The 26,137-nt window shown below is 37.5% G+C and overlaps 1 protein-coding gene across 1 annotated transcript in view; it reads left to right on the top strand.

Annotated features, from left to right (window-relative positions):
* CCDC6 (coiled-coil domain containing 6) overlaps window positions 1–14,851 on the top strand; it is a 41,721-nt gene extending 26,870 nt beyond the window's left edge. Inside the window, exons 4-9 of the mRNA XM_030453114.1 lie at window positions 4,137–4,240; window positions 4,340–4,500; window positions 5,450–5,606; window positions 8,727–8,827; window positions 11,041–11,165; window positions 13,489–14,851. Of these exons, the coding sequence (XP_030308974.1) occupies window positions 4,137–4,240; window positions 4,340–4,500; window positions 5,450–5,606; window positions 8,727–8,827; window positions 11,041–11,165; window positions 13,489–13,680 (840 nt within the window). The 3' untranslated portion in view covers window positions 13,681–14,851. The remainder of the gene's footprint in view (window positions 1–4,136; window positions 4,241–4,339; window positions 4,501–5,449; window positions 5,607–8,726; window positions 8,828–11,040; window positions 11,166–13,488) is intronic.
* Window positions 14,852–26,137: the final 11,286 nt, after the last annotated feature.

The raw sequence follows: 26,137 nt of genomic DNA, 5'->3' as shown, positions 1-26,137 counted from the left end.
TGACAAGTGGAACAAATTGAGAATGAGAAAGGTAGGAGTTTGCCAGCAAACCCTTAACCATTATAGAAATAAACATGGGAGTGAAATAACTTTTGTAGCCACAAGGTGGTGGTGGCGACCACTTAATCAAAATGCAAAGTAAACTCACAGATTAAGCTGGATTTAGTTTTTTACATGTTAATGGTATTCATTTTCATATAATTGTTCTGAGCAGACTAATTTGTGAAATTATAAAATTTTAACTTGTTGCTACATCTCAATATCAACAATAGGTTGTTCAAAAAGCATGGATGCTCAAAGGTGAAGTGTTATATTTTGGTGGTATCAGATCTTTCTCTTGAATATCTAGCTTAATTTATGAAGATAAATGTGGCTGTCAGTCTTAGGAGTGCCATGTGTAGTTTTATGCAATACAGTGTACACCTATTTTCTCTTACAGTGAGGTGCAGTAAATCTTATTTGAACTGTGGCATGCTTTTTTCTCTTAAACAAATATTAAAAATAAAACCCAACCAAACAACAAACCTCACTATGCTAAACAACCATCTGAAGCAACAGCCTTCAGGGCATGCGCTCTATGTGCTACCAAGAAGCAACCAAAAGTTGTAAGCAGAGCAATGTTACTTCTGTTGTACACATAGGGAATTATAGAGAGGTTGCCAAAGTGCTTTGGTGTAACCCTTGAGATTTCTGCTAAACAGGGCTTGGAAAGAGGACTTCAGCAATGGGAACAGAATCTAGGACTCCGCTGCCACTGTAGCATTTTTACCACTGTAACATTTACCACTGTAGCCACTGAGCAGATAGTTATAATGTATATCTGTTAAACCATTACTTTTAAAATATTGAAAGTAAATTACCTATTCTTTGCATCCTTCCTCCTTTGCTTTCTCCCATCTGAGCTGCTTAGGCCACAGGTGATTGATAGGTAGCCAGTTTGTAAAAGTGATTGTTGCACAGAATGTTATTCCTAAATAAAGAACTAAGTTACATCCTAGGGGTCACATATGACCTGACTTAATTTTCTGAAGTCAAGTTGAATTGTCAAAACATTGCTCTTTGAAGGCTAAATAGTGAAGAAATTTACAATGACTGTTTCATTAACTGTCTGTGCCTCAGTTAAAATGAGAAATAATGTTCTGAGTTACACTTTAGTGGCTTGATAGGAAATAAATAGCTGTTGGATTTGTCCTGTTGAGGACAAGTTTGTGTGGCTTTGTTGCTCTTTTTAATTGCTTTCCTGTTTCATACAGTGCAGTGGATGTCGTTTGGAAACATGAGAAATAAGAACTAAATTACAAATAATCATCTTCCGTGTCCACTACTTTGAAAGGAGAAGAAAATAATGTGTAAAATCTTCTGGAGAGATATTCCTGGAGAGCAGCAAAGAATTAAAGATAGAAACGGGGAGGAATACTTGAGGAGCAGAGAAGTGAAATATTTTATAGGGGGTTTAGGCAGAGATCAAATTCAACTTTTATTGATTTGGAAGATGTCCATTTCAGGAGATCTAATGCTTAGTAAATTTGCAAGAAGACTGAAGAAGCTGTAAGCAAAGAATACACAGACAATGGATGTTTTAGCTGCATTTGAAGTACAAAGTCAGTGTGTGCATGAAAGAGAGACAAGAAGAAACACAATTGCATGGTGAGCAAGGTTAGAAGAGGTTTTTCTCTTTCTCTGAAGAGAAAAGCGAAGTAAAAAAAAAAAAGTCAGTACTTCCTTGTTTCCTCTGTTGTGATGGGAAAAATTAAAAATTAGATTATGTTTAATTGGAATGTAACTTTGAACCCATATAGAATAATACTAGTATGACAGAGCTTCTGATCTGAAAACATAGTCCCATCCTGTTAATTTTAGTTCAGAATATTATCACATTCCTACCAATTAATTCACTATAGTTAAATGAAATTTAAAACTACACCTGAAACTACCTAGTACAAAGCAAATATATCTCTTCTCTGAATTCACAGCTCTGGTCAGTGCTGCAGTTGCTTCTCCTGTAGGTTCAGTTCAAGGTGTTCATCCTCAAAGCTTTTATATCCTAACACTGGAAGCAACTTGGACAAAACTCATGATCAGTTAAGGAAGATACCTGCTTATAGCGTGCTTTTTATATTGCTGGAAATGTGGAGTTTTAGATCTCTGTTTTACAACCTAGTTTCTTTGGGTGCTTCATCAAGAGTATCTGTCAGCCTCCAGGACACAACACAAGGCTCATCTGTGTATTGTTGCTGATTTGACTTTGCCATTGTGTGTGCTGACCTAAATGCAGATTTCTAACTAATGGAGTGCTGTCTTGGTGATGGTTGCTGTAATACTAAGTGCAATCTTAGATTTTTCAAATCCAACATTATAAACAGTTCCCTCTGCCTTTGAATTCCAGTGTGCTCTTCTTTTTTTCATTAAATGAAATAGCTTTATTTTCACCAGTATGTTTTTTGTGAGATTTTCTGGTGCTAAATCAATAAAATAGTTGTAAAAGGCCTGCCAGAGTAGGTGAGTTGAAACTGTTTCATTGAAGTGATGCAAAAAACATTGCTGCAGAAGTAGTGATCTGAAGTCAAACCTTTTTTACCATGTGCTTATGTAGATAGCTGTGCAGTGATGTGAAGATCTGCCTGTTGGTCACATAGAAGCACAGTATGCAGATTCCCAGAACACTGTGTGTAATTTCTTCCCTATCTATAGTCAGCCCCAAGCACTGACCAAATTGTCTTAATGAGCAGTGTCCAGAGAGAGAGTGCCCTTACCTCCTGAGACAGAGCCCTTTCCCTTCATACCATTCCAGCTCCTTCTGGTGTGGGGAAGGAAGTATCAGTCAGGATCCAAATTGTCATCCCTCATGTGAGGCTGAAGCATGTAGCTCCTAACTTCTCTTTTATTTAAGTGAAAGTTCCCTTAGCTGTTAAATGCATGGCTGGAAGCTCATGCAGAAAGATTTACTGAACAGTGTTTATTTTTCTAGTGATGTTTCCTATTACTCATCAATATTCATGTATTTTTACTTGCAGTATCTCTTTTCTCTAAGCTTGAAAGTAGGAAGTTGTACATTCGTTAAACTTGCTCTATTACCTGAAGTGTGCAAGTTTAAATTCTGTTTTGGAATCTCAGTATTAAGTTAGTGGGTGGCACAGAGACCTTACAGAATTAGATGCTGTAATACCACTTCACTGCAGTGATGCAGTAAATGCATGAGGGAAGTCTGTTTTAGAAGACTGGTTTCAGTCATTCCATTTTGTATCATGGGATTATTAGCCCATTAGTGAAGTGGTGTTAACTAAGACTTGGCTAGGAAAAATGCCTCCATGCTATTTTTCACCTGTAGAGGTGTTAACCTGTTCCCATTATTTTTTCATTATTGATAACTCTGGAATTCAGCATCCAGTGTCACTGACAAGAGCAGCTGTGCCTGTTAGTATTCAGGTGTATTCTTACTAATATTTGCATCGTATTTGTGCTAAAATACTAATAATAGATTTCTTCATGTGTGGTTCTATGGTTCTAAACTGCATCTGCTTTCATCAGCTTATAGCAGAATCAAGGATGTTCACGTCGTAAGTAAATGGGAATGTCAGGTTACACATTTACTTTTGTAAAGCCTTTGCTAAGACAGAAGTACATTTGTTTCTGCTAGTAGGAGTGGATGCAGGAGCACTTAAGACACTTCGCATAATTTTTTCTTCACTATTTTTATGTCACTCCTTTGTCTAAGGCAGGGCAAACATGGCTTCTGTTCTATTTCTGACTTACTTAACTGTGATTCTTCTACTAAAAATAGTCTAACATTTTTTAAAATAATAAATGCTTTGAACTTAAGAGACATGAGGAGTAGAAGCTGTCTTTGAATAGGCTTGTCCATGTCATTAGTGACCATGTGTCCAGAACTTCAAGCTCCTCCTTACTGGTCAGAGAAAACAAGCTCCATGAGAAAAAATTCTAAGGAGATGACAGCTGTTTGATTCCTGAATCTCTTGATCTTTCACTGGCTCTGTGACCAGTGTGCTGTGTCTCATTTTCTTCACCTTCTCCTTGCTGTCACAGAGCATCATGTAAAATAATATCAGTGCTCCCTAATGACAGTTTCTTGAAAAAATACTTTTCCATAATTTCCATTTCATTCATTGTTTTTCCAGCTAAGACGTGAGAAGATTGACCTTGAAAATACTTTGGAACAAGAACAAGAGGCACTAGTGAATCGTCTCTGGAAGAGGATGGACAAGCTTGAAGCAGAGAAAAGGTTTGTCTCATCAGCATATTTGTTACTGTGATAGAGGTATCATTTAATGCTTTCTTTTCACTAGAATTGAACATCAAGTTTGAATTATTTTTTATACAGAATTTTGCAGGAGAAATTAGACCAGCCAGTATCTGCTCCACCATCACCCAGAGACATATCAATGGAGATAGATTCTCCAGAAAATATGATGAGACATATCAGATTTTTAAAGAATGAAGTGGAGAGGTTAAAGAAACAACTGAGGGCTGCACAGCTACAGCGTGAGTAAAAAACTTGGGGTTTAAATCTTTCTAAGATTGTGGAGTGTAATATTATAAAAATCTTACATGAGTATCTTTTATATGTAAAATATAGTTTCCTGAGTTCGAATTTAAGGTAGACATGGAGAATGGGGTGATCACAAAGCATGTAGAAGAGTAATATTGTTTTTAATGCCAAAGCATTATCTGTAAGCATAATCAAACATTAGAAAACTACACAAAAAATAGTGTTGTAAGTCTTTATCTTGTGTTCCATTTTATTTAAATCTGTCAAAATGCTTTGAAGCTTTCCATAATTTGATTTTATGATTTCAAATAGCCTGTAATACCAGACCAGTGATGTTAGCTGAACTTATTTAGAATTGCAAAATCAAATTGGTCTATGATGTAGAGTGAATCACTTGTTGACTTTTAATATTGCTACATGTCCTGCTGTGGTAAAATGTGTAACTAACTGAAAGAATGCTGTAGTAGTGTAGTAGCAATTTAATATAAGTCTCAGTGTTTTGAAGTTCAAAACTTGTTATGTGCTTTCTCCTACAAAATAGAAATACATCTTTAAAATAATTTTATATACATTACAGTAAAATCTTTGTATATGTGGAACAGTGTTATTTTAATGCAGCAGGAATAAATGTATTTCTTTTGGATTTGATTTTATTATTTTCTTCATGACTTCTTACTTTCTTTTAAATTCCAAATACATAAGTAAAACTTTTCCTGCTTTTTACCTTTTATTTCCCAAATTGCTGTCAACCAGCAAATTACTTTATTAGCTATTAGAACTAGGATTTGAGCTAATAACTTAGAGATGAGAATTTTGAGTAATCCATCCTGAACATTTTCTTCACCTTTATTCTTGAAGTACAGTAGTAAGATTAGGTACAACATCTTTGTTTTTTAGTGTAATTGTATTTTAATCACATGTTAACAGCATCCTGAATTTCAGATTCAGAGAAGATGGCACAATATTTAGAAGAGGAGAGGCATATGAGAGAAGAGAACTTGAGACTTCAAAGAAAACTACAGAGGGAAATGGAACGTAGGGAAGCACTCTGCAGGCAACTGTCAGAAAGTGAATCCAGCTTAGAAATGGATGATGAAAGGTTTGGATTTTCTAACCATCTAGATATATTGGTATTGAGCTTATTAATCAACTCTTATGCTGCTTTTGTAGAATATGTTTTTTTAGAAATATCATGTATTTGGGTTTAGTATACATAGCAAATTTCTGCAGGATTCAGGAATATCTTTAGCAGAATTCTACAAATCTTGTGTAGAGATTGCATTAGATTTAACTGTCAGAAAGAAAATATTGCTTCTGAAAATTGCTTAGGGGTTTGATAATGTATATTGAAATAAATGTAGCTATGGAGTTGAGATTTAGGATAACTTAGGCATGACAGTGATCATAGTAGCTTTCTCCTTAAGTTGGTAACTTCAAGGAACATCCTTACTTGAGGCTGATTTGACCTTTGCAGAAAATAAAATGTGTTCAGCCAAACAGGAAGGGATACTGTGTAAAGCCTTAGAGAGAGGATCCAAAATTACTGGATTTTTCTTGATGTCAAAATTCTAACATCCCTGATTTTTTTTTTCTGTACTGCAAGCTGCATTGCTTGTACTGACTTTACAGATAGTATCAAGTTTTTCATGGTTTTGTATATATATACATATATATATGTTTTTTAGCATTTTCTCACATCATATTTGTATGGTAGTGTTATATCTTGAAAGGGATTTTTAAGTACACTTAGAGTAAAACATTCTTATTTCTTATCAAATGCTCGTTATTTTGTTTGTCGTTTTACATTGTTTTGGATTTATAGTGGTCCTTTAAAAAAAAATTTAAACTTACCCTGTGCTTTTTATTCTTCTGATACTGAGATATTTCTTCTTGAGTCATCAGTATATTTGTTATAAACCATAATTGTCAGAAATTAAGCACCAGATATTTTGTTTCAAAGAGCCACCCTTGAAGTTCACTATTATAAAGATGTAGTGAATCCTGTAAAAATTAAATTGTTAGAAATACAAGATTCTGGTATTTGAATCTACTTTTATTAGCCTCTTTTTTTCCCCAGTATTTACATGGTAATGGAAATACAGCCTAAAGAGTGTGAATTACCAGTATTAATCAAACAATGAGAGTATCCTAATAATTTATCAAACATTTGTAGGCAGTGATAATCAACAAAATGCAGGAAAACTTGATTAGCTACTCTGTACTCTTCAGAAATTTCACTGTCATGTTAGTTTTCTCAGCACTACATGGGCATGACAGAAGTGCTCCAAAACAAGTATTTGCAGGTTAAGTGATGCAAAAGAAAGGGAAGGACAAAGCAAGTGTTAGAGTGGTTAGGCTTAGAGAACTGTGAAGACAAAATAATTGTGAAACTACATGCAGTGATGATTTCAAAATGTAAATTTTGTCAGCTTACATTGTATTCCTAAAAATGATGGTGGTCATGGGCCAGGTATCCAAGTTTTTCAGTTGCATTCTGTAAGCTGACAGTATGTATTTTTCAGAGATGGCAGTAGATGAAGATTCTTTACTGAATGCAAAATGCACAGCTCTTCCAAAACTTTCTTCTGACCAGTGGTAGCTTTGTCCTCTTGAATTTCCATCTTGTTCTTTGGAGTAGTAAGGGAAATACCTGGAACCAGAAGAAGTACTAAAAATGTGCTTCTAGTCCATGTCACCTGATCCAGACACTAGGATGACTTACAGAAAATTCGTTATGTGGAATAAAATAAGATTAAAACCAAAGGCCACTGGTTTGGTGCAATTCAAATAGTGTCTGCATTACAAGTTACTGTGTGTTGCACAGGCAGCCTGATCACTTCAGTTTTGCTAACGTTGCCAGTGGTGGCTCTTCTGTAGGTAACTCATTCTTAATTTTCTGCTCTCTGTTGTAGCTACTCGGAGTACCTTATCTACCCAAATTCAGATCAGCTTTAGTATCACTACAGGGTACTGCCTGTGTTAGGTTTTGTGGCTTAGTAACTGAACATCCTGGTTACAAATCAATAAGATTAAGTATCAAAACCTGTTTCAAATAGTTTATGAACTGGCTCACAGATCTCAAAGTACTCATAATTCTGAGTTCTGTCAAGTAAGAGTATTTTTCATGCTGATTTATGTTATGGGTTTTTTTTTCTGTGATTTGGAAATAAATGTGTAGCTGCTAAGAACTTCTCAGAACACAGCAGGGAGACAAATTAGAATCAGACAACTGTTAGGCAGCTAATTTGCCTTCTGCTTTGCTGTGTCCAGTAAAGAAACACAGCTAAATATAATAATATAAACCGAGGTGAACTGATTTGCAACCATATGTGCAGAAGGTGAGCAACAGAACCTCTAACCTAGACAATGACTGAAAAATCTAGGTGTGGAGGGCATAAGCACGTCAACCTGAAAAACACAGGCCTTGTGTGGTGGAAAAAATACATAAAATTCCTTGAGATATAAGCAGTAAGTGGCAATTAGGATGGCTGTGAAGAAGCTCCATGTATTCAGTGAGAAAAGTACAAATAAATACCACTAAAATTATTATAGGTGGGGATAAATGCCTTGCCTGATGTTCTAACCTGTTCACTTTATAACAGTGAAGTGTGGGAGGTGTCTTCCAACAAAATCTAAAAGTATCTTTAATGAGAGGAAGTCCTGGCTTCAGAATTATTGTTTCATTGGCAAAAGACATGATAAGCAAACAGCTAGACATTGAGACCAGAGGGGTTCAAGAACAAAACAGTTTTTAACTGGGGCTGATCAGCTGTTGGAGTAAATTATCAATACCTTAATTATTTCCCCACACACACTTTTCATGTTTCAGATTAGTGCTGAAAACCTTTCTGGAAGATACAGTCCTGCCAGACAAGCTGAGTTCAACATAGAAATGATGTGTAAAGTGGAAGAATACAGTAAATGTCAGACTGACATAGTTTATTCTTCTGGCCTTAATATGTACTGTTCTAACCATATGCATCTTGTAGAGTTTTAACTCTAAATGGCTAATATAAATCCAGCCATTTCCATTGAAAGTTAAGCCAGTATCTGAACCTTCAGCAATGATGAGAATTCCTGTCATTACTTCCTAAAGGTGACTGGTCCTTCATTAATCTCATATGATTCTTATGGGAACTGATAAAACACAGTGAAACATTTAAAAATATGGCACATTTTAATAGGTTTGATCTAATTATTTTTTACCTTTTTTTGTTAGATATTTTAATGAGATGTCTGCACAAGGATTAAGACCTCGCACTGTGTCCAGTCCTATCCCTTATACACCCTCACCAAGTTCTAGCAGACCTATATCACCTGGTAAATATTTAATCCAGTTTCTAAAATTATTTGTATGCATCACATAGTAACGTGGCCTGTTAATGTGTTTAGGTGAGTAGCCTTCCACAGCTAGTCTAGAGAGAAAAAATGTGTAGTAAATGGAAGAACAGTTTGCCTTAGATGTCTTCTAGTGCAGCATATTTTCAGATGATTGTTTTACACTGTGAACAGATATTAGAGATCAGTTAAGTACTATCACTTGCACTTCTATTTCTTTTTTTCTTCTCTTTTTTCCTCTCTTGCTGTCTTCTTCCCTGCCTCCCCCTCCATAGAAGATGTCCAACAAGATGCATAGATCAAACAAATTTCTAGTTTGGTAATGAGACTGCTATTATGCTCTGAATCAAAACTTCTTGTGAATGTCTAATCTGGAACGTGTTGGAAGAAAGTCCACTTCCATTTCTGTTTAGTAGAGAAATGGCTTTTGTGCTTCTGCTACTTTCTGTTGTTAAACAATAACTATTAAAATAAGAATTCTTTTCTGTAGTTGCTTTGTATAACCTTTCCTGAATTACTGATTACTGAATCTATTTTTTAAGTCAAAGGAAATAAATTTGTGTTGCTGACACATTCATGAACTAAAATTTAAAATTCCTTAAAATTGCAGTTGTACATGGAGTACAAGCTGTTGGCTACGGTTGTTATATGGTGACAAAGGGCAACCAAACTTATTTAAGGGCCTGGAGCACAAGTCCTGTGAGGAGCAGCAGCTGAGGTAGCTGGGGTTGTTTAGTCTGGAGAAGAGGATGCTGAGAGGAGACCTTAGAGCTCTGTACAACTACCTCAAGGGAGCTTGGAGTGAGGAGGGAAACAGCCTCTTCTCCTTAGTGGACTGTGATAGGACCAGAGGAAATGGATGGAAGCTGCCCCCAGGGAGGTTTGGGCTGGATGTTTTTTCACTGAGAGGGTTGTCAGGCATTGGAATGTCCTGCCCAGGACAGTGGTGGAGTCACCATCCCTAGAGGCATTTAAAAGGCATTTGGACCTGATCCTTAAGGACAATGTTTAGTAGTTAGATTATAGTGTTGGTCAAAGGTTGGACTGGCTGATCTTGGAGGTCTCTTCCATACTAAACATTCTGTGATCTGTTCGTGATTCTTTGACCTAACAAACTCACTTGTACATAATGAAGTAAATCCTCCATGCACAGTTTTCCCAAATTCCATTTTAGAACCTGTGGTACAGAGTCCTATACTACAGGCAAAGGAGTTGTACTCTGTAGCTACATGTTCTGCCAGATGCGATTGACACATTTTATTACATAGGTCTGCTACAATGTATACAGTATCTTTAAATTGTTAGGTTTTTAAGACTGACTAGTTTTTCAGAACAGCTCAGAAGTGCTGCAAAGGGAGTAAGCATTTGTGACAATTAGCTGTGGCCATAACCTATGTTACAGTGTTAAGATGAGAGTTAGGATAGAGATTTTCAAGAGATTTTTCAGATTGTGAAATGAACCAAATCACCTGACTTTCTGTGTTTTGCAGACTATGTTACCAGAAGAACAGTGTATGTTCTCTTATTCTTTTCCTGTAATGGAACATACAGAAACATTGTCATCCTAACAACTGTTCTGGAGTAACTGCTTATTCCCTGTAACACTTGCTTGTTCCAGTGGACTTTATTTCTCATCAGTAGTTGATACAAGAGTGCTGTGTTCTCCTGAGAATTTTATCAGCCAAGGGATGCTGAAACACAGTCCAAAACAGGGTTATAAACAGCACAGCTGAAATGATAATTTCTAACACAGTTTGTGATTTTGGTCATGTTGGTATGGTAAATGTTCTTTCTAGACCAGCGCTTCTGCACAGCTAGCTACATTACTCTCCTTCACATATGATAAATTAATACCCACCTTTGGGAAGTTTCAGACTTAGGAAAAAATAAGCAGCAGTTTGCTAGAGAACCAATGAGATGAACAGGGAATTTTGTACAGCTATCTGTTATGTGTATGAATGTGGTAATGAATGAAAACAGAGCTATTGAGAGTACTTTATACATAAGTAATACAGTAAAATACAGTCAAAAGTATCAGCACAGAATAGAAGAATTTTATGTCAAGTATATGACTTGGCTTGTTTCATTTGGGAAATGTATCTGAATTTCTAGAAACACAATTTGAAACCAGTTAGAAATGCTGGTTAGACATATGGACAGTAATATTGATGCTACCTTCTTTTAACAATTTTTAGGTCTGTCTTATGCAAGTCACACAGTTGGTTTCACACCACCAACTTCACTGACTAGAGCTGGAATGTCTTACTACAATTCCCCAGGCCTTCATGTGCAACATATGGGACCATCCCATGGTATTACAGTAAGTATTTAAAAGAGTAAATGCTTGTTACCAATGTCAGTTTGGTTTTTAAAAGTTATGATTGCTTGTCCTTAAGCTTTTTTACAAAACATTTTTGTAAATGTTTGTTTTTGTCTCTTTACTCCAAGATATCTATTGCTGCTTCCTTCAGCCCTGATTTTCCTCTTCACCCCTCAGAAACTGATTCTTTTTGGACAACCTTATTTTCTGCAAAAGAATAGGATGTATTATCATCTTAAGGACAGTAATAGGTATCATCTTATGGATCAGCAGGCAGGGTGTGAGAAGTGATGTTCTAAGCTACTAAGCCTACCCCAGGAAGTAAAAAAATTGCTTTCATTTTTCTCCTAGTCTCCACCATCTGACGGATGAGTCATCTGAGGTTGCTTCAAGCTCAGGTTTTCTTCAGGATGACACACAATGTTACCACGATGTCACTGTAACAGGCAGTTAACTCTTATTTTCTATTCTCATTGGCAAAGAAGAAAGTTATTATAAACATTTGTTAGGACAATTTCTCTGATATTTGATGCATTTTTACTTAATGGTGTTTCTTCTAAATACTTGTGGAGTTTAATGAGCAAAAAGAGCCTAAATATTAACCATTTGGCAAAATACCTTATAGTTGTTGTGTGAAGACCATTTTGATTTCTCTCAACTGGTATGATAGTATGTAAATATACTTGCGTATACTTGTCATTCTGAGATGTGAAAACATGTTTAAATAGAATTCTAGTAGAGTGCTAAAATATGACTGGTTCTGAAATCTTATAGGTGAGTGTGCAAAGTTAAGTTAATTCCACTGAGTAAAGAGTGGTGGGAATGCTACAGTACTAGGTAGAACGGGAGGGAAGCTGGAGCTCAGCAGGAAGATAGGACCCTGATTCCAGGTTCAGCCCACTGCTGTGTGTTACACGAGTTAGTCACAGGAAGGTATTAATGCTTCTGAAAAGCCTGGAACATAATTTTCTAAATAAGATTTTAATGGACCTTTTTCTGTTTAGTCTCTGTGAAATACTGCTTTTTCTGCAACCAAAAATTAATTAATGTCACATTAAATCATTATGAAAAATATCATCTTCTGAATGACATACTAATTGTTTCAAGAAAGGTATTGATAAAGTAGCTCTTGTCTTTGTCTAAATACTGAAACCAAGTCCCTTCATATTATTAGATGTATGCAAATGAAATAAAGTATTCGAAGTGTTTCAGAGACATCACTTAGTTGTCAAAAATCCCTTGGCTTTTCACATAGAGCATTAATCTATTGTACAAAGTTGTGCAGAAAAAATAGGTACAATATAGATTATTTGACTAAACTGCAGTTTGATTCTTGACTCTTCATTTTTGATCTCCATTACAGAATAAATTGACTTTACCGGTAGTACATTTGGTGTAGCACTGTAATCATGCTTCTCCTCAGAGTTCATCACCTTTGCTTATTAATTGTGGGTGTTTTTTCATGCCATGAGGTTCTTGATTAATGCTAACTGGATAGGTAAGTAGTGAGAATTTTGGTTTCAAAAGTGCAGAAGTTAGTATTGTGCAGTGTACTTTATATTTTTACATTGCTAACATTAAATAAGATTTCCACACACACATACACTGCTTTGTAAAGAAGAAGCGGGTTTTAACATTAAAGATTGCTTTCCATACACACTGCTTTATGTTTAAATATGCATTGAAAATCTGTGGTTTCTTTAGAAGGGAGCTCTAACACCGCTTTACTCCTGCAGCTCAAAGAATTGCAATATTTTTTGTTCTCTGAAGAACAATTTGTATTATGCTTTGGTCTTGCTGCAGCATTGCAGGCTGTGCCTTTCAGGATGCTAGAGATTCTGAGCAGACTCTCTGGCATTTGAAACATTCCAGGCCACAGTCAGTCAGGTACCATGTAGTTGGACTTCATACATCAGAGTAATATTCAAGATTCATCAGCACGTACTGGTTGGGCAAGTACAACTGGGAGATGCTGTTTCTACAGCATCTCTCATTTCTTTTTAGGTTGCTGGTCATCATAGGTAATTGTATCTTCTGAACATATGTCTTGTGTTCATTTCCTTCAAGCTGACAGGAAGGAATGGGTGCTCTGTTTGATCTCAAAAGTGACTCCCTTTTCCTTTGCTACTCTGTTTCAGAGTGACATTTATTTTATGCAAATGTTGTATTGTGATTCTCGAAACGTTTTGAAATGGATCCTTCCCGTGTAATTGTTTGAATTCAATTCTTTGTTCCTTTGCCAAACACAGTACATTGATTAGGGGACGTATGCCTAAAGTTGCTCAGGAGTGTGTTAAACATAATTTCAATATTTGTTCTGCAGAGGCCTTCACCACGAAGAAGTAACAGCCCCGACAAATTTAAACGTCCCACTCCTCCTCCTTCTCCAAACACGCAGACCCCAGTGCAGCCTCCTCCGCCACCACCTCCGCCACCTGTGCAACCTCCGGGCCAACCCGCAGCATCGCAGTCAGCCACTTTCCAACATTCAGTGCATCCCTCCTCTCAGCCTTAGTGCATGTGCTCAGCAGTCTGTATGTCAGAAGTGGACTCATAACATGGAGCAGTTTACTAAAAGCCAAAGGCTTACTTGGCATATTTGGATTTGACATATTTGCACTGAGGTTATATAGGCTTCACTGTTAATTGTGTTGTAAACGTTTGTATAAAATGCAGCCAGTGTTGTGGGTCTACAACACTAATTTAACAAAGTTTTCCATCAGTGTTTACTTGAACTACACCTATGTCCATTCTTTGGCTGGAACATTTGCTACTCTGTTTGGTAATACGGCATTATGTCGTTTTGCTTGGCTCCAAAGCTTCATTTTCATGGCTTTTAGGTTTGTAAAATTAAAAGGATACCTTTTTATATTTTTTCATTACAATTTGCAGAAAATTGAAGGCATGATGTATTATATGATAAATTCTGAAATATTACAGTGTTTACCAGGTTTATGGAAAATCAGCACTATGTTTCAGTCATTTGAAATACGAGCTTCTTAGTGCAAAAGTGAGTCTCACACCCTAAGCAGTACCCAAGACATACTTTATTGTATTAAGTAGTAAGTAAGCTTAATTCAGCACAGAGGACACATCCATACTTCTCCTGTTTAAAAGCACCTCAAACATATGGTACAGTCTGAATTTTACAGTGCAGAAACTGGCTTGTTGGAGTCTGTGGAATGTACGATTCGTGAACCTTAAGATTTGATGATTTCACTTGACATTTCTGTTAACCTGTCAGCTGCCCATACTGTGTGACCTGTCACAATTAACTTTGGTAAGTGTGGTCCTGCCCACAGGTTACTGATAGCTGATTAAAGTGTGCTCTTTGATTATTTTGCTGCAGAAGGCAATGTGATTGTAGAGAACAGCTGATGATATTTTTTTTCTTGTTCAAATATAATAATTGTGATTCCCCAAAACAAAGTTTGAACAGATATTCTAAATGTTCAAAAGTCTGTTAGAAAATAAGACACAAGATGAGCATATAGGAATATATCGGCTTAACAGCCAAAATGTTGTATTGCTTGGTAGAAACAGTACAAGAAAGTAGCACAAAATGGCACTAATGAATGCTTATTTAGCAGCCTAAGCCGGTACAATGTGTAAAGAAATGTATTCTGAATACATTTTTTCCATTCATTTAGCACAAATAAATTGGTTTCACTTTGCAGTGGAACGAAGTGTCACTTCTTGATATTGACATCTTAGTTATATTTTTCCTGAAGTTCCTGTTGAGTACTGAGGTTTATATATTATTGATGATTTTAAGTGGTTTACCTCATATATATGGATATGTGGGCCATGGAATATGACAAGAGAATGTTTATTTTATGAGAATATGTATCTGGCTATAATCAGAGCAGAACATGAGTAATTTATCTTTTGTTTACAAAAGTTTGTTTGACATGCCTGATGTTTTATTAAGGACATTTTTGAGAAGGAATTACAGCGTTCTGGTGGTATACTAACACTTGTACATATATTTTTCATGTTTGCTGCTCACCTATTCAGAAGAATTGCAAACTGAAAATCTTCATAAAATTAGTGCTCTAAGGGAAAATAGTAAGTTAAAATAATGTTGTTAAAAGGTTCAACTTAGGGCAAAAGTAGATTTTCTTCACTGTAGCTATGTAGTTTCAGCTCTGAGAAAATTTAGAGAAATCGATACATAGTGTATTACACTTCTTATACCAATATGGGATCAAGTGCATTATCAGTTAAAGTAGTTATGGTAGTGACTTTCCAATCAAGTGGCCCTCAAGATTGCAGCAGACCTAAAATTTGACCAGTGCTTCCATCTGAAAATAATAGACTGTAGCAGATGCTCACCTCTGTAGAGGAAACTCAGCTCTGAGCATAATTAAACAGAGCTCCCAAATCAGTGGTAGGATTATGCATGAGAAAATTACAGTCAGAGGTGGCACGAAGGTCAAGGTAGTCTTGGCCTGAAGTTTAGTTTTATGCTTGTCCTTTTGTAAACATAAGACAAAGAAAACTTAGTTACTTTTATAAGTAGAATTCCAGCTCAAGTATACAGCTCTTTAAAATGGTGCCCTCCTTTCTGAAGTGCTTTGAGATACTTGGACATATGGCTCTATGGAGTGCAAGCTCATAGTGATGGTAGTATAAATGTGGGGGGGGAGGGGGGAAAGGGGGAAAGTTTTCTTCAGTGTTGTTCTGAGATCTTAAAATTGAAAATTGCCTGGAATAATTTACGTGTGTAGCCTATTCCAAAACTGAATTGGTGTAACCCAAGTTCAGCTGCTGTTAAAAAGTGTCTTAGAGAACTCCTTACTGTTCCAGTGGGACTGTTACCAGAGGAGAGTAAAGAACTGACAAATGTATGCTGAATCCTGAAAGCGTAACAAGGCGCTAAGTTGGCCTTAACCTATGAACATTGAACAAATATTTGCTTGTAATCAGACATGTTAAACTCTATTTGTAGACTTTTTGAATAAGATGAGGAATTGTGCACAACCATCTCCTAATAAATGTAAATGGATTTTCAGTTTTCCTTGTGAATTATAGTCATGAATTATGGTTCTGCAGCTGTGATTTTGTCAGATCCCTTGTAGATGGGAGAAAACCCACTTGACAGTGATGTCCAGCTTATCATGAGGGCTTAAGTGCTTGGCTTCTCTATCTCAGAAAAACCTGGTTAGGTTTCTGTTGTCCTTTTCATTACTGATGCCCACCAGTTGCACACCACATCATCACCAGTCACGTAAGGTCACAGAAGCAATTTTTCTTACAGTAAGCATTTTGTGAGTGCACCCTTTTACAGCTAAAGGTTTAAAAAAAAAATTAATTATAAAGTCTGCCTTTCAGCTGTACCAGCAGTGCTTTCCCCTCCAACAGTCAAGCAGCTTTTGTTTTACTTTTTCTCTCAAAGGATCTGGCTGGGACAGTGGAAAGCAGATGATATCTGTACAGCACTGAGAGTTTATTTTATCCACAGTTTGTTCCAGAGAAGTTCTTCAGAAGAAGAGGTGGGACTGTTTGAAGATATTCTTCCAGCTAATGTTATTTTAATTACATGTACTCACCTGAAAGCAAATTCCCAAGGGCAGAAAGGACTATCAGTTTTTCAAGGAAGTGTTAGTGCTTTTCTGTTGGTAGTGTGGTACTGGAGCTGAACAAAACAAGATTCCTTTCCTGTTCATGTTCAGGTATCCATCTGCCTGGGTGGAATCCCTACCCACTTCACCTGAATGAAAAATGCAGTCCTGGAAGCAATGAAAATGAGAGCTTCCTGGGACCTCTTCAAGTTGCACTGCTCACAGGAGACAACTTAGACTCTGTGTTATGTTAAGTAAATAGAAACTCATCACAGGGAAAATAAAAGAGGGTTGAATACTTCGTTAATTAAAGAACACAGTTTCTCATCCTCAGTATTTATTATTACGAGGAGAATGCATCCAGGGACCTTGTTTAAATCTTGTAGTGCATTCTCTAATCTTGATGCTTAGTTTACAAGCAGCATGAGTTCTAATACTGTTCAGCTCTTTTAGATGCTTCCTTTTTTTCAGTCATGACAGTCTTTTTGATCTTTGGGAGTCTACAGAGCATGGACTATGCAGAGTATACTTCTCCAGTTCAGGCATCTCATGAGAAACCAGAAGGTTTATGACTGTAAGCTGTAAGATGATAATAAATTGCATATGTTACAACAGCCTCCTTGGGAAAGTTTTGTGCTCTTGAAGGGAGAAAACAGCCCCTAAGTACCAAAGGGACTAGATGGATAGAGATAATCTGGTATCCTCAGTTCCCTGGGGAGCTGAATTTCTCTGTCAGCCTTTCTCTGATTTGGACTAGAGTTGTTCAATTTTTAAAAAAAATCCGCATCACACTGTAATAAGTATTTAGGATATCCATCATGTTCCTTTTCAGTAATAACCACTGGTCTCAGCAAAAAAAAGGCTGAGTCATTGCCACTTTGTGAACTGGAGGAAGTCACTGAATATGCCAGCCTGTGGCCTTTATGATGCAGTCGTGGTACAAGTGAGAGTGTGTGCCCGTGTCATGATTATCTTTTTTTTTTATTTTTTTTTAAGCAGCTGTTTTTTGTTTGCATTAGTAGTGTGCCCTGAAGTAGAGTTGAAACTGTGGAGTCTGTTAATGCAGTGCCAAACAGCTGCTAGTAGTAGCACTTGTTCCTATTCAAGTAGCTGGGCTCCAAAGAAAATACTACCTCATCTTTAGGTTGGGCTGATGTGGCTGCAGGGTCAGGAGAAATGTCTTATCTGTGCTAGGTTTTGTTCTGCATAGGAGCCTTTCCTCACTGGAACTGGGCTCTGGAAGTTGTGAAGCTTTTGTGCAGGAGCAATGGGGACTTGGGACAGATGGTTGAGGGTTAAGTTTGAGAAGACTGTGTGTCCTTATAGTAAATTGCTACTCAGCATTCTCTTTGTCTGGGCCTGGGACTTTGCCTGTACTAAACTGCCTTTTTTTCCTGTATGATTCCCTTGCAAAAAGTGCTCTGTTGCAGTTCTTTAAGTTCCTGGCATTGGTATCTAAGGAAAAAACTAAAAATGGCTCACCTTTCTGCAGAAATATTGGAAATAGTCTTGTGTGCAAAGCCAGGTTTTCTCAAGATAAAAAGTAATACTGTATCTATAAGCAAAGGTGTTTAATTCTAGTGGTAAAGCCTAAGTTGTCCAAGGCACTTTAGTTTGTGATTGCTGACTTGTTTTTGGCAGGTGTTTCAGATGAAATCTAAGCCTCCTGTGGAGGAAGAAAAAAAAAAATCACCTGACAGCTGTAGACTGTTCCTTTCCTGCAGAAATACAGCAATTTCCTCAAATCCAAGTGAAAATGGAAAAAAACATCCTTCAGTTTTTCTGAAGCTTTTATTTAATTTCAGTACTTTGGTGATTGCTCTTGTGTATTTAGAGTATCTACAAAGCCTCATTGTAGGTTGTTTGGGTGTCTAGTTGGCTATATTGATGTTTTCTGATCCTTGTGAAGGAAACCTGTTCAAATTTGATCAAATTTATAAACCCTCTGGTTAACAACAATGGCCAGAGTGCAGATGTCTGGAGCATGAATCCAAGTGATGACTTTGAAAGTGTTGCACTGTTTTGGTGTGGATTGGGGCTTAAAATTGAAAGAACCTCAGATACAAAGAAGTTTGGTTTGGTTTGGGTTTTGATTTGGGTTTTTTTGTTGTTATTTTTTGTTTGGTTGGTTTTGCAAGTTATGTTTTATTCCTGTATTAGCTGTATTATTGCTTTGTTGTATATCTCAAGGTGTTTGCATATATTTGTAATTGCTATGATGTGTCTGTAATCAAGCTCATCTGTGCCTTCATGCAGACTTCAAATAAACACCTGATTTTTTATTTTATTTTATTTACCCGTATGGAAGACTATGGGGTGGATGTATACTTCCTTCTATCTGTCAGTCTGTCATTAATGGGAAAAAGAAGGAAATGAGAACTAGGAGTCAGATATCTGTCTTTATTTTTGCTGTCTTTGATTCTAGTTGTGCCATTTCTGGTATTTTCACGTAAATGGCTGAGTGGGGAATTACACTACTTGCTTAAAAAAAAACCTTTATAGGAGATGGTCCTTGCTTTGGATAGGTGAATATTCAAAGTATTATTGTGCATGCTTAACTCTGTCCATTTTAGTAGATGTGTAGCAGTATTTCTTGCGCTATTATTCTGGGACAATTCCAATTAATTTTTCGCTCTCTGAATTGAACCTTTATGTTTCACCTCTTGCAAATGCCTTCTGGTTAGAATTTGGGCCTTTTGTGCCACAGCAAGAACTCCAGTATCTTGGCCTTAACAAGGCTTTCTTACCTTGATGGTACTTTCAAAATTTCATCGTTTTTTTCTAAGCTCATAGGGACAGAGAGGTGTATTTGTACAAAGTTATAGGAAAAGACATCTTACATATTTTGAGTATGAAGTATACAACAGTACAGCTACATTTCTAATCTGATATTAAATATGAGAGGAAGAGAACATAAAATGTTTCCTTGTTTGTGTAAGGGGTGAACTGTATATCTGGTAGTTGTGTTGGGTTGAAGATTGGACTTTGGTAAAATCTTTTCAAACCTTATTGACTCTATGATTCCAAGTCTGTCAGTCATAAGGAACTGAAGGAGGATGGTGGAACACTGTGCTGCCATGATGAGCAGGAGAATAGATAAACCTGGGTGAAAGAGAAAAGTTGGCATTTAAGGCTAATAAAGAGGCAGAGAGAAAATAGGACAGGTGTTCAAGTATCTTTTGACTAGCCCTCTCCTCTGCCTAGCTAGGACTCTCTACTGGCTGCAAGAAGCCTTAGGCCAAGTAATAGTAATGAATTGTGTTTCTTTTATGGAGCAGTGCTGGAAGCTGAAAGTACCCAAAGGAAACTCCAGTTAGAGAACTGAGAGATGGATGAACTTCAGAGAGCCTTACTTGCTGGGAATTTAGAAGCACAGGAGAGTAGAGAGCATTACTGGATGGACAAGTGTAAAAATACCTATTAGTAGGGAAAAGGATCCTTGGCAACAAAGCATCTTTCTTGCTCACAGTTTGGAGGTGATTGTGCTACTTTGCTCTGCTCTGGGAAGAGCTCACCTTGAGTACTGTGTCCAGGCCTCAAGCCCTGAGTGCAGGCAGGACGTGGGCCTGATGGAGCAGGTCCAGAGGAGGGCTATGAAAAAGACCAGGGGGCCGGAACATCTCTCCTACAAAGACAGGCTGAGGGAGCTGGGGTTGTTCAGCCTGGAGGAAAGAAGACTCCAGGGAGACCTAATAGTAACCTTGTAATACCTGAAGGGGCCTACAGCAAGGCTGAAGATGGACTGTTTGCTAGGGCTTGTAGTGATAGGATGAGGGCAGTGGTTTAAAATTAGAGAAAAACAGATTATATTTGATATTGGAAACAATTCTTTACCTTGAAGTTAGTGGAAAATGGAACAGGTTGCCCAGGGAGGTAGAGGCCTCATCCCTGGAGATATTCAAGGTGGGGCTTGACAAGGTTCTGAGCAACCTGATCCAGTTGAGGGTGTCCCTGCTTCCTGCAGGGGGGGTTGGACTAGATGACCTTTAGAGGTCCCTTCCAAATTATTCCATGATTCTATGATTTCTTTTCCTGAACTATGTTATAATTTCTGTGCCAATATATACCTGGTGAATGGGGGAAGAAAAGCTTGGCTATGAGTTTTGGGGTTACTGTCCTGCATTTGCAGGGCTTCTAGATCTAGACGTAACTCTTGAATTAGTCTGTCAATTTTCTAGGTCCCAATGTAAGTAGAAAACGTAGCACAGCCTTAGCAGTAGAGAAATTGAAGTTGCTAAATGTGATCCACAGCTGCAGTGTTTATATACTGGCAAAATATTAAGTGTCTTAGAAACCATAGCTGGAAATGAGTTTCTGTGGGTAGGTGATTAAAACAAGGCTTTTAAACTTAATACACATATGGACATATTTAGTGAACAAATTTAGTGATTTTATTTTCCTGGGTCTTACCAAAATAAGTGCTAGCCATGACAACATACTAAGGAATTAAACCTGTTAGAACTTACTGCATTCCTTATGCTATTAAGGAACTCCGGGATTAGTTTTGCTGTTGTCTTGAGTGTTTAAGGATTATTTTAATGCTGTTAGCTCCTCAGTGTAATGAAGGGTTTTCTAGGTAACTGTCTCATATTGTGAAAAGTCATTCAGTTCCTTAAAAAACTTCCATGTAGTATAAAGCATCTCCTACTGCTAAGTGTGTATGTATTGACTGAGTAACTGAAATGAGTGTCTGAATTAAGAGGGAATTTAGCTGTTTATCTAAAACAGTCCAAGACCTTCCCAGAGATTCTCTCAGGAGTACAGTGTCCTTGTTTTAGCAATCTCCCAGATTTATGGGATGATGTATTGCAAGAACAATTTTGTGTGAGTCAAGATTGCACAGTAAAGCTTTGACTTTTGTTTTATGGTATATTTTAGGAATTCACCTAACTGAAATTATGGCCCCTTGCATTAAATTCGTGTTAACTATAATTTGAACCTCATCTTACCTAGATTCTTGGGGAAATGTGGTCTCTTGACAGCACTAACCCTGCTAAGTTTGTCTGGAACATAATGATTTTATTTTTTCACCATAAAGAGCTGCTCATAGGAAAATCTCCATCTCTGTGCAAATGTGGTGAAAAATATCATTGATGTCCTGACAGTTTTATCACCTATCTTAGCTCTAACCATCGCCTGATCTGTAAGAGAAAGACAAAAAAGAAAGACCCGTTTTTGATTGAATAGCCCCTTTTTAGCAGGCTGGAGGTGAGTGTGGCAACTGTTCGTTTCAGATTTACACTGTTTCAGGCTTGTCCCTGACTTTGTCTACATAGTCCAAGGGGACACAGACAGACAGACAGACGGAAAGAAAACCATGAAGGAAATAATCGGCTTCATCTCCCGTGTCTACCCAGAGCAAGAACCCTCAAAGTGTTTTTACACTTTGAACTTTTAACCTTCAAGGTGGAGGCTGTTTGCAGGGCAGGACTGTCAGGCAAGGAATGTAAGTTTCTTTCTGTACTAGTGTTTAACAGCTTAACTTAACCACCCTCCAGTTAACAGAATGCTGATTAGAATAACAAACCATTATGAGCAATATATAAAACCCATTTTGATGTGTCAAGGGAATAACAAGGCCAAAGAGGGCACGATGTGAACAGAATACTTGCCTTTGCATTGCCTAATAACTGAGGAAAGGGGAAATCCAGCTTGTTTTCAGATCAGAAATTGACCTGATTACAGTTTTTTCTACAGTTAACTTAGATTGTTTTTTTCCAAATACTTTCACTTCACTCAGTTTCTACAGAACTCTGTTAATTTTACATATTTTAAATGTTCTGATTCTGAAGCTTTTTCTTAGTTTCAGGTTATTAAGTATAAGATGTCTCCATTTTCCTTGATAGAAAATGGAAGATGGAAAATTTGAAGAAAACTGTAAGAGTAAGCTGGCTTCTTTCTCAAAGAGTCCTAATGTTTAATTAATCAGGGTCAGGATCCCTCATAATAAAGTTTGCTCAAGATTTGCTAAAGGTTTACTAGGTAAAGCCACTAAATGTTGAATAAACTATAGTTTATTAGAGTAGAATTGATTGTGACTGAGTCTTTGAGGCTGCAAAGTTCACATCTTGAATGGTTTATACTGGCAAAAGCAGCCAAAATTGTAGCTTGTTATTTTTTGTGTGTGTGACATAATGAAAATATATTTAAAACTCATCCTTTTGATTGGGTCTTTGTGCTTTGGATTTTTTGTGGTTTTGGCTTCTTGGTTGGTTGGTTGGTTGGTTTGTTTTTTTGAATGTGCCACTGGGCTTATTTTCCTGTTACTCCTCTTGCAAATCTTGCTCTTTGGTCCACACTGCATTTTAGTAATCTCCTATAAATACAGAAGCAGCTTTCTTTTACCACTGCAGAACTATACTTGAGAGGTTTTTTCTATAATGATATAAACGTCCTGTAATTTACTGATGATAATGAACCTGCCTAGCATAGTTGTGCTATAGAAGTCTCATCTGTTGTTGACAGTACCCCACATGCTTTTTAGTTATTTCCTATCTTCTAAAATCCTATTTTTAAGACTGTTATTGAAAGAAGAGTTTTTAAGTCTTCGCTTTTTTTTGGCATTGCATTTATGAGTTGCCACCTTATTTAAATGTATTAATGCAAGGAAGCTTTAAGGCTATAATGTAGCTAACATCAGTGAACCTTTGACCAGTTCAAGAACTTAAATTTGTTGAGGATTAAAATTGGCACTTACCTTGATACTGTGGGCCAGCTGCTGTTCTTGTTCACACTGATGAAACAACCAACACGATGTTATTTTGGACTTGGACAAGCAGAAATGAGAACTGGATTTGGTTGCAAATTCTAAATTGGATGAGTGTGCTTTGAAATTAGTTTTTCAAAATGTAGCTTTTCTACACCTTCCTGAAAATTTTAGAGTGGTTTCTGAACTGAATGCTTCCTCCTCAGATCTCAGAGTTCAGTGAAAGGCACAGCATCATTATCCCTGCAGAGCCAAAAGGAACCAGGGCACCATTCTCTCAGCTTCTGTGCTGATACTTAAGTTGCCCACATGATGCTCAGGCTTCACTTTATTCCTGAACAACAAATCCCAAAAAAATAGAGCATGCAATAAAAGTCTGACACTTGCTACAGCTTTCTCATCCAAATAGGCCTAAGGCAGAGGTGAGGGAAAGTCTCAGCAAGGATTCAGCAAAGAGTTTTTTGTTTTCCCCTCTCAAATGCTGGGCTCAGAGGCAGGGCTCCTGGCTGTGACCCTTCTGTTTCCAGAGCAGTTACATAGTGACAGCGGGACTTCAAAGATAGGTTAAAGGAAGCCATTAAGGATGTTTTCCATCCGTGCACTGGAGGAACTAAAGGTGGTTTGTCAGCCTACTGTAAAGCAGAAAATTTCTCTTTAAGGAAAGTAATTATTTTCTGCAAGTGCTCCTTTAATTCACTGTTGACTTACTGAAATGGAAAATTCTTTCAGTTTTAGCCAATAACCAGGAGTCAGATACTCTGTTCTCCCTACTCCTCTCTCAGGGGAAAATAAAGATGGAATAAGCAAGAGGGACTCGTAAGATTGGAAAAAAGATCTAGAAAAGGCTCAGTAAAAATAATAGTGATAATAGTAATGATGATGAATTATATACAGATATGTAAATATGAAGATGGTACTTACATCCTGACCAGAAAAGTCCCAAAGTGAACTCAGCAGCAGATGGGGTGCCTGAGTCCCCCATCTTGGTGGCACTCCACAAACCAGACTGCAAAGGTTTCAGAGCTATATCATGTTCCTTAATTTAGTTAGAAGTTGATAAATGTCAGAGATCTCCCGGTTCAGGTGTTACACTGAGGGTTGGAACCATTCCAAAAGCTGACCCTGCACGACTCTGCCTGTGGGTCAGCACAAGAGCACAGTGCTGGCAGATCTTGGGCTGCTAGCTTGATGAAAGGCAGTGTCCCAGTCTTCCTTCCATCTGGCAGTCTTTTTCATATACTCCTTAGGACCAAAGCCCAACATCCAAATGAAGTTCAACACAGGTACAGTAATACCCAGTTTATGTCTGGTTTACAGGGAGGTTGCAGAGGAGTCCCCGGATTGTTTCAGTGAAGACATTCTTGTCTGGATTTGTACTTTTTTGTAAGGAAACTCAAATGGTCAGTAACGAAATAGTTTCCCATATTATTCACAGTCACCAGAGGGATGATTCTCTCATAAAGTTGGAGAGAGTGCCACATTGCAGTGGTAGGATATGCTGGATATGTTTATGTTGTAGATGTCAGAGCAAGTACATTTTTAAGCTAATTTATTGACTGTAAATTATCCAAGCTCTTTGCTGCAAGATTACCAGTATCTGAGATATACACTTGGAGTTTGGTACAGTACTGCTGCTGCAGAATACAAGGACTGATGGTTTAGAGGCACAGCAGGCATTAACAAGTGGAGGACAGAAGTTAGCATGAAACCATGGTCCTGATGCCAGGATTTCTGAGTGGCAGAACAATGACCCAAACCTGCCCACCACTGTTTCCTGCATTGTCACTTGAGCTGCTGCAGAAGCTCAAGGAACATCTCTGTGCAGCCTCTGCTTGCCTGTCCTGTGCAAACCATGGTGAGTTGAAGTGTTGGACATGAAAGCTACAGCCCCTTGGTGAGCTTGGGTCTCATCCTGAGAGTGTAGAGGACAAAGGCATAATGCCAACAGGAGGAGGTAAGTTGGTAAATGTTTCTCTTTTGATGCAAAATCCTAGTTAAAAACTATTTCTTCAGCTGAGAGTCACTGTGGGCCTGGGTGTTAATGTAAAGCCTGCTTGGCATTGCTGAGTAACTGCAAATATCTGTACTAAATGCAGACTAAGGGTGTTTACAGTGGACAAATCTATATTTAGACAAGTCCTGGTGGCAGCTTAACATAGACTTAAAATAAACCTCTTCTATTGTGGAATCTTCCTCTCTCTTTTGTCCCTCAAAGTAACTGAGTTTGTCTTGGCAGTACAAAATTAAACTGTGAGTGCTTTTGGGGACACTTTGCAGGCATTTGGATATAAATTGTGAAATGTTTTGGCATGTGCTCTATTGCCACCAGATCAATGCCTAAGCATAACTACAGACACATGTTATGATTTGGAATCACAGTCCCAGCCTCTAGAAACCCAAGACTGGGCTCAGGGAAGGACTAGAAATAAGGCTGCATCTTAACTATCCAAACTGCATTATACAGTAAAAAATTGCCAACATTTGGACTAAAATGAGATTGTACTGAGATGAACTTCTGTCACTGGTTGTTTTCACACCACTGCTATTATTATATTATTATTATTTCACACCACTATTATTATTTTCACACCACCGTTACTACCCTGTACTCAGCCCTGGTGAGGCCACACCTCGAGTCCTGTGTCCAGTTCTGGGCCCCTCAGTTCAGGAAAGACATCGAGGTCCTGGAGCAGGTCCAAAGG

The sequence above is a fragment of the Calypte anna genome, chromosome 6 (genome assembly GCF_003957555.1).
Source record: "Calypte anna isolate BGI_N300 chromosome 6, bCalAnn1_v1.p, whole genome shotgun sequence".
In the NCBI taxonomy this organism is placed as follows: domain Eukaryota; kingdom Metazoa; phylum Chordata; class Aves; order Apodiformes; family Trochilidae; genus Calypte; species Calypte anna.
This window is presented reverse-complemented; position numbering and strand designations above follow the sequence as displayed.